Raw genomic sequence first — 12,975 nt, 5'->3', positions numbered from 1 at the left:
TTATTTGAAGACATAATTAATGAATAGTTGACACGTAAGAAAGATGCAGAGAAGAAACCAACAGCGAGAGTCCAGGAGGAAGCTTTCAGAAGAGACCTTCCTGTGGAAGGACTTTTTGTTCAGAGCGCTGAGGTTTCTGGAAAAGAAAGCAGTATGTTTATTTGGGTGTCGCAGGGAGGTGTGCGTTCACATGTGTGCGTGTACCCCCAGCTTCCACGCCAGGAGGGATCCCTGTACTCCAGAGACACCCTCATGGGCACAGCACTGTGCCCCCTCTTTTTCACAGAAAGAGAAGTACTTCTGGCTGCTGCTGGCATCGAGCAGAGCATGCTGGTTGGCATGAGAGGGCATAAGGGCACAAACCCCAAGAAATCTCTTCATCCAGCTCCCACTCACAAACCTGTGCCCTAACCTTCCCAAATACAAGTACTTGCCCTGGACAACCTCAAGAGCAGCAGAGAAAAGCTAAAGCCATATCACTGATAGCTCCGGCATCCAAAAATGGTGGGCTTCGTGTGTTGTCCCACCCCACAGAAACCTTGGGAGGGCTGGATAATACTCCTCATGCAGAGGGGAGTCAGCAGGGCGCCCTGGAGCAGATGTAGCAGCTATTACCTCCCCTGCCCTCCCCACAGGAGTCTGCAGCGCAGCGCCCTTTGCCAGCAGTCGGTTAAGCAGGCGTGCTCACTGCTTACCTCAGACAGCACCTAGCATTCTATACAAAAAACAGGCATTTAGTGCTTTTCACCCACAGAGCCTGGTTTTCAGACCACACGCCTGCATCTCTGCGGCAAACGGAGCAAATTCGTAACATACTTGATGAGAAGGGAGAACCCACGCCTTCTCGCCTAGCAGAGATTTATTTATAGCCAGGACCTGGCCCAGCCCCTCCCAACTCCTGCAGCTGCTGTGCAGTTGGGAGTGCCAAGAAATGCTTCACGTGCTGCGGTGATGCTTTTTGCCGAATAAAGAGAGTCTTAAAAAGGAAGAGATTTCCTCCCTGTTTCAGGTAGGGCGTGGCTTTGCCTTTCCTGTGTGTTAATAGCTCATCTATTGAAACATTAGTCAACTGCACCCCTGCAGCTGATAAGGACGCCCCAAAGGCTGCAGTGGAGGAGTTAAGTGCCATGATTTGTATTTAGCCCATTAAGATAATTGATTTGATGAAAGAAAATGGTTACCGGTGTATGTCCTGTTGGGCTCTCTGTAGGGACAGGACGGCTGAATGAATTTCCTTAAGGTGATTCATTTCTTTCCCACACTGAGCGCACAGGCTTTCAAACCCTGCAGCAAAGCATTGAAGGACATTACGTTTTGCATCACCATCTCTGGTGGCGATGATGAAACACAAACCAGGTTCACCCAGCAAGTGGCTGGCTGTGACCAAATTGTCACAGCCAGGGGCGACACTCTCAGGAGGAAACTTGGGGAGAAGGAGACAGGGGACATAATCTCCCACCCCAAAGACATGGGTCAGTGGAATAGATTCTGTGATGCTGGCCTGGGGCTCCTTCTTGGCTCTCAGAAAACAATTTTTGCAGCATCCTCCCCAGCTGAGGGGCAGGGAATGGAGTGCTCACACCTGCTCCCCATCTCTGAAACATTCAAGGTCACCTCCAACAAAGGCTAAGAAAAGGGAATGAGAAATTAAGCCTGCTTCCTATCTGCTGGTTGGAATGTTAGTGTACTTTTCCAATGTGTTTGTGCCAAGAGTTGGAAAACCCTCATTGGCCTGGTTAGCATAAGGCAGAAAGAGAAGCAGAAGTACGTATGGAGAACAGAAAAGCAGAACATTCTCTGTGTTTGCCTGTGGGCTATGGCCCCACAGCATTAACTGGGCCAGGAAATGTCCCAGGGCTGGCTGAAGGAATAAGGTACCAAGGGAAGAAAATTAAAGCCTGACCCAGTGATACCCAAATACTTGCCATCATCATCTGAGAGCTCCTGCACCGACTCTGGCGTTGAACAGCTGCTCTCTGTGTTCTGGCTGTGGTTGGACGGCTGATCGCTGGTTTTGCGGCGCCTGCAGTCTTTGGCAGACCTCTGGATCAGGTGGGGATTAAGAGAGACTCGGTCACTGTCACATTGAAGACTCTTGTGTGTTTGGCTTTAAGCAAAGTGATTCAGGGCGCTGGGGAATATCTGTGGGATTGCGAAGTTTGAGTGCTTTCTCAGCAACTCCTAGTGGTTGGACTCCTGGTAGCTACTTAAGGATATAGCATACATGCCCCATACAGAACCATCTCCTCAAATGGTAACATCTGCAAGACACCCATCCAAATTATTCTCATTGCAGCTTTAACTGACATGTACTACTGATGAACTTTACAGTTTTTTGCTGAGCTGTGTATGCATCAACCAGAACCGTAAGAGAAAGGATGAAAAGAAGAAACATTTAGAATCAACTTTCCCAGGGAAGATTTTTCAGGTGTTTGAAGGATTTAAACATCACAGAACTTCTATGCCTAATTTCTTGATGCACTTTGGAAAGTTTCTCCCTACCTCTCAGATGGGTAAACCAAACATGTTGATTCAAACTCTCACTGGAGGATCTGAAAAGTAGTTATGAACCTCAACTTTCCCATTGTTTGGGTGTTAAAAAAGAAAAGTCTAAGTATGTAATAAGATAAGAATTCTTCAGAGTAACGTGGGTTCTATCTAGCTAGTTCAGCAGTTCTACATTTACAAAGCCCTTTAGGAATGACATACATTACTTCAAAGATGAATGCAATGAAATAACAAAGTATCATCTCTGTTCAAGGGAAAGGACGGAGCGGGGTTTCTTGTCTTGTCTATGAGGAAGTAAGGGATAAAGGCAGACAGCAAAGACTGAAACTGAAGTTGCAGGACCTCAGTTGTGTACTCCAAAACCTTGCTCACGCCCTCGCTACTGAGAGTTTTCTGCTTTGGGAACGCCGAGCAGTGAAGTTCAGCTCAGTCATGTGCAAAACCCAGTGAAAGAATCTCTGTCACTAACACTGGGTGGAAGAAAAATGCCAAAATGGATAGGATACGTCAACCAAGTGTTGTCATTATTTGGAGTTAATGATGGCATAATATTGCAGGTCTAGAGTCATAAGCTATATTTACCTGAAACAAGCCTTTCAGCCTGTACTGTGCTTACATGAAAATACTGCAGAAAAGGGCTGTGTATCTAAACAATTGTAAAGGATATTATATTCCCCAAACCAGGCTTTTTACCTTGTGCCGTGTAATTTGATTGTTTATGCACGTTGTTTTGTGGTTTGACATCCTTGTGGATAAGTGTCTTTCCATGGTCTGAAGTATCCCATTCTTCTCAAATTGGGCAATGTCGTTCAAAGGATCCCAAGGTCTTAAACTTTTGAGACCAAAGGAAATAACATCAGAAAAGCAAGAATCTGACATCAGGTGTGTTAAGAGCAATACACTAATTCCACAGGCACCAGGGCAGCCATTCATCCCTGACAGTGACCAGAGCTTCCGCAGATGCAGTGCGAGCAGGAACAGATACTTCCCTCTGCATTCACAGTTCCTAGCAATAAATGAGGGGGGCTCAGTCTCCAGAGGCTTCACCCTTCTTGCCAGGGGAGGAGCGTGCAGTTGTCAGCTCTGCTCGCACAGTGCAGAAAATCTCTGCTACATGATTCCACACTTGAGTGCAGCAAAAGGGATCTGTACCAATGGCACAGCGGATTTTCCGCTGCCAAGCCCTCATTTCCAGCTATTCCCAATTAGTATCAGGAATATGTATTCTAATAATGACACAGAGCAATATGAAATAAAGAGCAAGCCCAGGGCATAGATTGGAGAATGGCAGGACCCGAATTACAGGTCTATAACCTTGCTTTGCATCCCTGGGGGCTCAAGCAGTGAGGTCTGTTCACAACCCCCAAGCCCACCACTCACTCCTCATATTTGTAGCGCCATTCATTAGTCGTGGCGTCGTGCCTGAAGAGCAGTGGTTTCCACTCTGTGCCGCTCTCTCTCCGCTCCCGGGCAGCATTCCTCTGCTCCTCTTCCAGCACAAATTTTTCCTGCGTTGCCTTGTGTTGATCGCCTTTGTTTATTGCACTAGTAACGTGCTGCCAAAGCCTGGAAATAAACAGTTAAACCACCTTAAACCCAACAATGTATTTTGCCAGCTGGGGCCTTACAGCAGACCCTGTTCTGGTCTCTCCAGAGGAATTGTGACAGGATTGCTCAGCCTCAGTTTTGCTTGTATATTAAAGGAACATTACGAGAATGGCAGCACTGAACGCTGTATACAACGATCTACTGAAGAACAGGGGAACTTTCCCTTAGATAACATCACCTACAATATTCATTATAATCTTCAGTGCTGTTTGTGTGAGTTATAACATAGTCATGCTCAATTCATTGAGGTCAGCGGCCTCTTTAGAGGTGATTGGTGTATAACGGAGAATCTGTTCTCTTCTTCACACTTTCAATCATTTATGTTTAGGAGCCTTTGTGTTAATGTCTATCCCTGAAACTAAGTCTTTACATTTCAAGTTTAGAAGCACTGGAAAAAGAATGCATGTGCACAGCTTGCAGCTGTACATGCAATATTGTAGCTCTGTATAGGATTAGCAACCAGATCTGGAGGAATCAGATTCAATCTGCAAGAAACGGACATGTACTTGTGTTCACAAACTGCAGGCATGAACACAGTGTCCTGGTTTCAGCTGGGGTAGAGTTAAGTTTTCTTCCTGGTCACTGGCACAGTGCTGCATTCTGGACTTAGTACTAGAAGAATGTTGGTAACACACTGATGTTTTAGCTGTCGCTGGGTAGTGCTTAGACCAGTCAAGGACTCCTCAGCTCTCAGCTCTGCCAAGGGCACAAGAAGCTGGGAGGGGGCACAGCTGGGACAGCTGACCCCAACTGGCCAAAGGGGTATTCCAGACCGTATGATGTCATGCTCAGCTTATAAAGCTGGGGGAAGAAGAAGGAAGGGGGGACGTTTGGAGCGATGGCGTTTGTCTTCCCAAGTAACCACTATGCGTGATGGAGCCCTGCTTTCCTGGGGATGGCTGAACACCTGCCTGCTGATGGGAAGCAGTGAATGAATTCCTTGCTTTGAATGAATTCTGTGCTTCACTTGCACGCGCGGATTTTGCTTTACTGCCTTTATCTCAACCCATGAGTTTTCTCACTTTTACCCTTCCAATTCTCTCCCCCATCCCACTGTGGGGGGGGGAGTGAGTGAGCAGCTCGGTGGGGCTCAGTTGCCAGCTGGGGTTAAACAACCACCACCTTTTTGGTGCCCAGTGTGGGCCTTGAAGGGTTCCAGATGATGACGTGTTAGATTGGAATGCGCTAGATCAAATTTAGAGCTCTTAGTGCTGTTTAGTTATTAATTGACAGGCTCCTGTGCTTGCCATGGGCTTGCTTGCCTTACTGTACCTTAGAGCCCAGTGCTCGTTAGTGCTCGTGCTATTTGCTTTTGCTGCTTGCTGTCCTGCTGATCACCTCACCCTGCTGTGCCTGGGACATTTTGGTAACCGCCATGGCCCTGTGCCTGGGCTGGCCGATGGCCAGGGCATCGCTGCTGTTTCTGTGCTGGTGTCCCGGACAGGCTGGAACTCCAGTGGGAACTCAAGTTGGAGGGACTGTGACCTGGGGATGAGTCTACATGGGAACAGGACACCCCGAAGCAGTGGTGTGGCCATGAATAAGTCCACACCAGAGCAGGTGCATCTTGAAGTGTCTGTGTCTGTGGTCATGTCTGTGCCGCAGCAGGTACACCTTTAAAAGGATTGTGACCCAAGTAAGTCCACACTGGAGAAGGTACACCTCAAAGCATCTGTGGCTGTGGATGAGTCCATGCTGCAGCAGGTACACCCTGAAGCATCAGTGGCTGTGCATGAGGTCATGCTGGAGCACCTCAGAGTGTGTGCCCATGGATAAGCCCAAGACAGACCAGGATAAGCATGACAGCCATGGGTAAGGCCGTGTTGGAACAAGTTCATTTCTGAAAGGACTGTGGCTGTAAGGCCATGCTGGAGCAAGTCTCTCTCTGAAGACACTGTGGCCCATGGAGAAGGCCACACTGGAACAGGTGCACCTCAAAGTGACTACAGCTGTGGATAAGTCTGTGCCACAGCAGGTAGAGCCCTGGAAAGGCTGTGGCTTGTAGATAAGGCTCCACTTGGAGTGGGTACAGCCCTAAGGGACTGCAGGCTGTGGTTAAGTCCAAGCTGGAGCAGGGCCAAGGGGAAGAGTTCATCACAATGTTAAACCCGAAGGTCTGGTCCAAAGAGATCAGGGGTGGAGATTGTAATGGAACTGCCTTTAAATTGTTGGGATTTGAGTTGCACGTTATAGGAATTACTATAGCAAGAACCACCTGAGCCAATGGAGGACAAGCCTTACGAGAAGCAGCGCACGTGCAGCAGTGACCTGACCTGACCTGGCTTTGGTGCCCGGTACCACCACACAACACAGCACCTCTCCTGTCCTGAGGGACCACCGTAACAGATGGAGCCCAAAGCCACGGACTACATGAACTCAGTGGACATTTTGTGGACATTTCTGGACATTTTAGAAGGGCAGTCCATGGGCTAAGGGAATAATATCTGTGTAATATATCAAAGGATGGGAAGGGGAGGGGTGGTTAATGAGGACATAATGGATAGTGTGAGACCTGAGTATGAAGTAACTGGCTTTCACTTGCACTTGTTTTCAGCTGAAAAAAGATGGGATCTATCATATGATGTCTCACTGAGCCTGTGCCTGGAGGAGAGGAGAGGATCTGCCTTTTATGAGAGAAATATCATTACTTTTTTTTTTTTTTACTATAGCCAAGCTGTGATAGGCCTCTCCACAGTTCCTCTAATTAGAACACTCTAATCTTCATTTCAGATTGGAAATACTTCTGAGATCAGCAGCTAGCCCTCCAAAAACATTACCAAGCAGTTTAGCTGTTAGAATAGGCACTGGAGATCCAGGCTGTTCCAGTATTCCCAGCTCCACAAAGGACCAGTCCTCCATTTAGAAGATGAATACATTTCCGCATTTAATTTGGAGCTTGCTGCGAAGCTCTTTAAAAGGGACACCAATGCTTTCATTGTATTTCTGTCACCATATGTTAACACAACACTTGCAAAAAAGCAGCCTCTTAGATAATTAACTGAAAGCAGAGGAACACTTTCCTGTTCTTTTTGACATGTCACTCCCATTTTCCTGTGTATGAATCTTTTCTCCCAGAAACAAAAGAAGGAAACTCAATTCAGACTCAAGCAATGGGAGTGGGGGAGGGAAGAGTGAAAATAACAGCCTGAGAGAGTACAGCGGTGGCATAGTCGGTCTGAAGGAATGTGGTGGTGTAAAGAACAAGTCATCTAATGCTAAGAACCTCAGAGGGACACGCACAAAATTGTTTGACAAGGGCAAATCGCTCCATCAAGAGCTGCATGTGTCAGACAATGAGACCCTCCATGGTGAGCTGCATAATCGTAAGAGCTTCAGCGACTCTCCAGCATTTGTGAAAATAGGTGATTTTCAGCACGGCAGGACAGACTAAGGTGTTCAGGTAGAGCACAACCTGGATTAGATGGTAATTTATTCATGCAACCATCAGCATATCAGGGAGTGCAGTGGAATGTCTGTCAGGGATCTCTAGAATTTTTTCCTTTTTGCCTCCTTCCCTGGATGCATGTATCGTTATTAATCTCTGATGTAGCAAAGGGAGTCAGCTCTGGCAGTACCCTGGTAAACAGTGAACTGGAGATTCTTTGTCTGCAAGACCGAGATTTCTCTTCTCTTTTAAAAGAATCTTCTTCAGAAGATTAATAGAGAAATGTGCTGCGGTCTGCTCTGCTCTGTGACAATGGCAATTGCACGACTGTAAGCTACAAATACAGACTTTATTTCCCACAAAGTCCACTACCGTCTAGAACAAGCTAAATGTTCATTGTTTTTATTTTTGTGCAGTCCCTTTCTTTGCCCATAAAAAGCAGACTCTTCTTAGTGCGAGATGGCAGGACTAGTTGGTCTGAAGGCAGTGCCACATGCTGCTGCTCTAGCTGTTCTTGCTCAAGAACTGGCTCGGGGATGCGTGTTGCATCAGGCAGTCATTCCTTCCATTTCCTAAGTCATGTGCCAGGACTGTATTTTTAGGTAATCTAGATTACCCTAATGAACAATGGTGCAGATTTCATTTGAGATCTCAGCTAAGATTATGAGGCAGGGTTAAACATCTATTTAATTACATTCTCTCATAAAATCCAGTTATGTGGTTCAAACTACTGCTCTGTTCATGCCAGAACTTCCCACATGATTCCTGCATCTATTTTAAGAGCCTGTGGTTGAAACAACTCTCCTTAACATGACATCCAACCTCTGCTTGACATCTTGCCCTTCCATAAAACGTTCCAGCAGTTAGAGAGACTCTGTTCATGATCTCTGGAGTTCAGGGAGAGTTTTCATTTTAGCAGATAAAATGTAGCCCACACCGTTTCTCAGCCCAGTTCCCTGCTTATTTCAGAGCTATACTTCATGGCAATACTCCAGAGTTAATAGACTGGAAAAAAACAGGTAAATGGCTGGGTAATATGTACAGGCAAAGCGGGTCACTGCCTTTCCAGGACTGTGCTGAGGAACTGGAGCCTTCTGATCAGAGCCCCGCTTCCAGCAGGGAAGCGGCAGTGAGACATTCCCAGAGCTCCCTACCTCTCCGACTCAAAGTCTGTCTGCTCCTCAAACAGCACAATATGGCGCTTCAGTCTCTGCCTTCGTACTTCACTGGTCGGGTTCCAGAACATTTCCGCATTCCCATTTTTCAACTCATTTATATGCACTTCCCCATCCTAGGAAGGAAAATTAAGCAAAAAGGTTAATGACAATCAGAAACACAAGGCAGAAAATAATCCTGACAACTGGAAGCTGCTTCCGGATGATGATGAGGGATAGGGCTTGGCTAGAAGGCTTCTTTCCTCCTCTATCCCATTAAATCTCACTGAACGCTTCCTGAAAGTTTCTAAAATGAATGAGGGGTTTTTAACACTGACTGAATTAATCAGAGAAGAATTAGAAAGGGACCTGGTCCCTTACATCTTGTGCCCAGACAGGGGTACACACAGAAGCCCTAAGATGCTCTTCTTTCCCCACTGTTCCTCCCAGGTACCACCCAGCACATATAAACAAGATCCCTAGCTCCTTTTCCAGTCCTTCTTCTATTCCTCAATGCTGAAATCCCAGGCAGAGCCTACTGAAATACCACCCTCTCTAGAAAGGAGAGCTAAAGCTGAGATATTATTTCACTTTTTTTTTTTGTTTTGTTTAGCCAGGTTTTTCTATTATTGCTCCAGAATTTCATTTAGCACTTCAAAATGCCAGGGGTCTTTCATCCTTATTCCTTCCCAATTTACTTGGCAACCAACTATTAAGTAGCACTTCTTTGATCTGAGACTGGCTAGACAACATTGCTGTGTCCCTGCTTAACTAAGCTGCTTCCCAGCTCTGCTCACAGACGCAGCAATGCTGCAGAGCCAGCCGGAGTAGTTTACGGAGCGTACAGTGAACAGCACGACATTGACTGCAGGAGGAATGAATCAGACAATTACAGCTCTGAACAGCGTGCGCCCTGGTGCCATTCAGCTCCCTGGACGTGGTATGAGTGTCATGTAAACCTCATTTAGGTCATGGCTATTGGCTTTGCCTGTTGCTGCCTAATTTCCTTGCATCCCAGCTGCTGCATTTCTTCCCCTGCCACGGTCCCCTGATGCACGTCTCAAAATCCACTTCCTGAGGGAAGACCCGAGGGACTCTCATCCCTCCTCATAGTCTCCCTCAGGACTTCCTCTGCCATGTCCTGAGGTGCCAGTTCCAGGACAGATCCCAGGTCCCCAGGAGCCCCCCAGCTGTGGATGGGAGGAGGCAGGCAGGCCTTATCTAATGTCACTATGCCCACATCTAAAGGGGCACATATACAAGCCCTCAGGTGCTGCTTTGGTCCTGCGGCTGAGAAGCATTGGGATTTGCTTTCCTACTTTATTTGGATGGGTTTTCAGGTCCCGAGGCAGAGAATTAGCCTTTTAGCTGCAAGGGTTTCTGTCAGGAAACTAGATGGTGCCAGAGAAAAGCCTGCAGAGCTCAGGAGAGCAGGCCAATACTCTCAGCGGGGAGGGAGGAGAACAAACAACGTCCCTACCACTGCACAGCAGCTACTCCATTCACAGCATGCCACTGCAAACAGCGGCTCATGGAGCCACCCTTTCAAAGCCATTTAACTTCTTTTATGCATAATTCTAATTTTGTGCACCACAAACAACCAGCACAAAGAACAAGGGAGGAATAAATTATTTTCAGGCTGATAAAACCCAAACACAGAGGCTGGAAGCTGAGCAGCATGCAACCATGTGGCTCGGCCGCCCAGGAGAGCTGCTCCGTTACATGCCCTCACGGATGGTGCTTGCAGGACCTACCGCAGACAAGGTGCTCCACAGTTCTGCACAACTGACAATTGCCCAGGCTCATCCTGCAGGAAAGGGAGCTCAGAATGGTAAAGCTACCCAGGCCCAGGGAGCAAACCTCCTTGTATACACCTAGAAAGGGCAAATCTCCTAGTTTCAAAATGGTCATTAGCGTTTGATGTAGAAAGGCAGGTTGCTTGAGGGGAGGAGTCCAATACCAAAGGCTACGCTCTGGTTAGGACCTCACGATAGAAAGGGCTTCATCCAGGCACATTTCACCTGACCTACTTCAAATACCTCCTTTAGCATGAGACAAATCTTGTCTCAAGAGTGACAGTTGCTGTAGACTGGAAAAGGAGCATAGGTCAACTATAATGAAGATGCAGATATCTAAATGTAGCTGAGACAAATACCTAAGTGTCCAGCCCAAAGCCAGGGCTCACTGATTTTGCCTCAGTTACCAGGGGTCCACAACCAAAACTCTAGCCTACATCCTTCACCATGCAACTTCATTCTTGCTGGATTTTGGCTTAGGGATGCCTTTAAGCGATTCACTTGTGGATACGGGGTGTGCAAAGGTGCTGGCTGCTCTGCTGACTATTCTGAGCTGCCCAAACAGATAAACCCTCACAGAACCTGTCTCTCAGTCCTTCATCTCATCTACAGAGGAATAACCATCTTCTGTCATAAAGGTTTGCTGTGAAAAAAATGAATTTAAAACCCCATGAAGTTCTTCCCTGATACTGCCATAGCTGGGGAAGTATTAAACACAAGACAGAAGGAAGCCTCATGATTTTCACAATCACACATAAGACACACTATGTCTCCCACCATCAGGGCTTGTCATAAGCCTGGGACCCTAAATACAGAGCCACTGGCTTCAGTGGAAACGCAGCCTCACCGGTCCCGGCTTTGGCCCAGGCTCTGGGAGTGCAAGCGCTGCTGGCACTGCAGGTGGATGGGACTAGGGAAGGGTAAATGACCTTGAGAGCTGTGGCCCGGAAAGCTCTGCTCGCCCGCGCTCCCTGGGGTAGCGGGAAGAGGCAGGGCACGGGGCCTCCACAGCCCCCGCCCCAACGCAGGGAGCCTGCCAAGGGCTGCCAGTCCTCCCACACACCCTGCTGCCACGTGCGCTTAAACTGTCAGCAGCTTCGATTATCGTATGTTACCCAGTGTCCGCTGAGACTTGCTAGCACTTCTTCTCCTGATTTAATCTTCCCAGAGATTTGATTAATGCTTGCACTGCCACCGAAGAAGGGCTGTCAGGGGAGAACAGAAATAGAAAATATGATCAGTCTAGCGAGAACTGGAAGGGACCCAAACGCAGTGATGCAGCAGGAGGAAATAAAAATGCAACCTGCTTGGATTTCTGCTATTTCTGGGAAAAGGCAGAATGAATTCTAACATTGATTTTGACTGTCTAGCATTGTGCCCTCCTCCTTTTGTTTGCAATATCAAAATCACCATAGGAGCTGCAGGAAGGGAGATAATCCTCCAGGTGCATTAACATGCAGCAGTGCAAGGCGTCACCTTCACTGCAAATGCATTTATTGTCAGCTAGACGTCGTCAGGATAAGTGTATGTGGGCAAGTCCTTCCCATTGTCCAGAATCACATTACAGTTTGCACCCTTATGCTTTGAACTTTGTCCAAAGAAAAGGAGCAGCGCTAATGCAGTTAGTGACTTTCCTGCTTATGGGACAGCAACAGCAGTGTGGCACTGCCAATGGCTGCATCTGCGTGAAGTCTCCAGTGTGAAGAAGCTCTCGTCAGCAGCAAACAACAAAAAAAAAAGGGTATTTCCAGAGTCAAGGAAAAGATTCGCAGAACAATGGAAAATTCCCCTCACCTCCTGCTTGCCAAACACAGGAAACAGCAGTGATAGAGTGACCAGCTCTTCCATTCACACCACACAACATTTCTTCAGACATTTTAGCAGCTACTTTCCAATAACGTTTGTGCAGAGGAACTTTTTTTTTTTAAATAACAATATAAAACCAAATTTCCCACAACACCCATGGAAAAAGAAACCACAAGTATCTCAGGAATCAATGTATGCAATCCAGCAGAGAATTGGTACATATCCAAATTAATAACAAAGCTATGGGTTTATCTTTAACTTCTCACAATTCTACTAAAAAAGGTAGCTAAGAAATATTCAAAGCAGAGCACCTACTTAAGCCACAGGGACAACTTTCTGAGTCATGTTTGGACTAAGCGTATTGTTTTCAAGCCAGAGAAGAAGGCTCTGCATTTTAATCTCTGAAGTGTTTGCAGGTTTGAGATGACACTGACCCCAGTCAGGGACATACTCCATTGGCCTCAAGACTGTGCGTCAGGCCTATGGGAAGAACAGGCTGTGAAGGTAAACATGTGCAAATGTCAGGGAAGTACATGGGGCAACAGTTCACTTTGTAAGGGCAAACGAAGATGGAAAATTATTACTGTCCCCAGGAAAATGCAGTCTGCAAAAGACTCCCCTAACTCCAGTAATCTCCATCTTTCGTTTTATGCCCAGGCAAGAAATTGTTGGAACAGAAATGGATGCTCCTTAAAAAGCAAGTTAACTGTCCAAGAAA

General features: G+C 46.9%; 1 protein-coding gene across 2 annotated transcripts in view; it reads right to left on the bottom strand.

Annotated features, from left to right (window-relative positions):
- Positions 1-12,975, bottom strand: part of OSBPL5 (oxysterol binding protein like 5) — a 63,881-nt gene continuing 50,906 nt past the window's right edge. For both annotated transcript variants that reach the window (XM_009635447.2, XM_035890984.1), the window contains 7 exons: positions 11,567-11,656; positions 8,656-8,792; positions 3,889-4,074; positions 3,202-3,340; positions 1,922-2,043; positions 1,182-1,328; positions 1-136 (listed from right to left, as the gene is read on the bottom strand). In XM_009635447.2, coding sequence (XP_009633742.1) covers positions 1-136; positions 1,182-1,328; positions 1,922-2,043; positions 3,202-3,340; positions 3,889-4,074; positions 8,656-8,792; positions 11,567-11,656 — 957 coding nt within the window. The remainder of the gene's footprint in view (positions 137-1,181; positions 1,329-1,921; positions 2,044-3,201; positions 3,341-3,888; positions 4,075-8,655; positions 8,793-11,566; positions 11,657-12,975) is intronic.

This window comes from Egretta garzetta, unplaced genomic scaffold (genome assembly GCF_000687185.1).
Source record: "Egretta garzetta isolate BGI_Z169 unplaced genomic scaffold, ASM68718v1 scaffold133, whole genome shotgun sequence".
NCBI lineage: Eukaryota > Metazoa > Chordata > Aves > Pelecaniformes > Ardeidae > Egretta > Egretta garzetta.
This window is presented reverse-complemented; position numbering and strand designations above follow the sequence as displayed.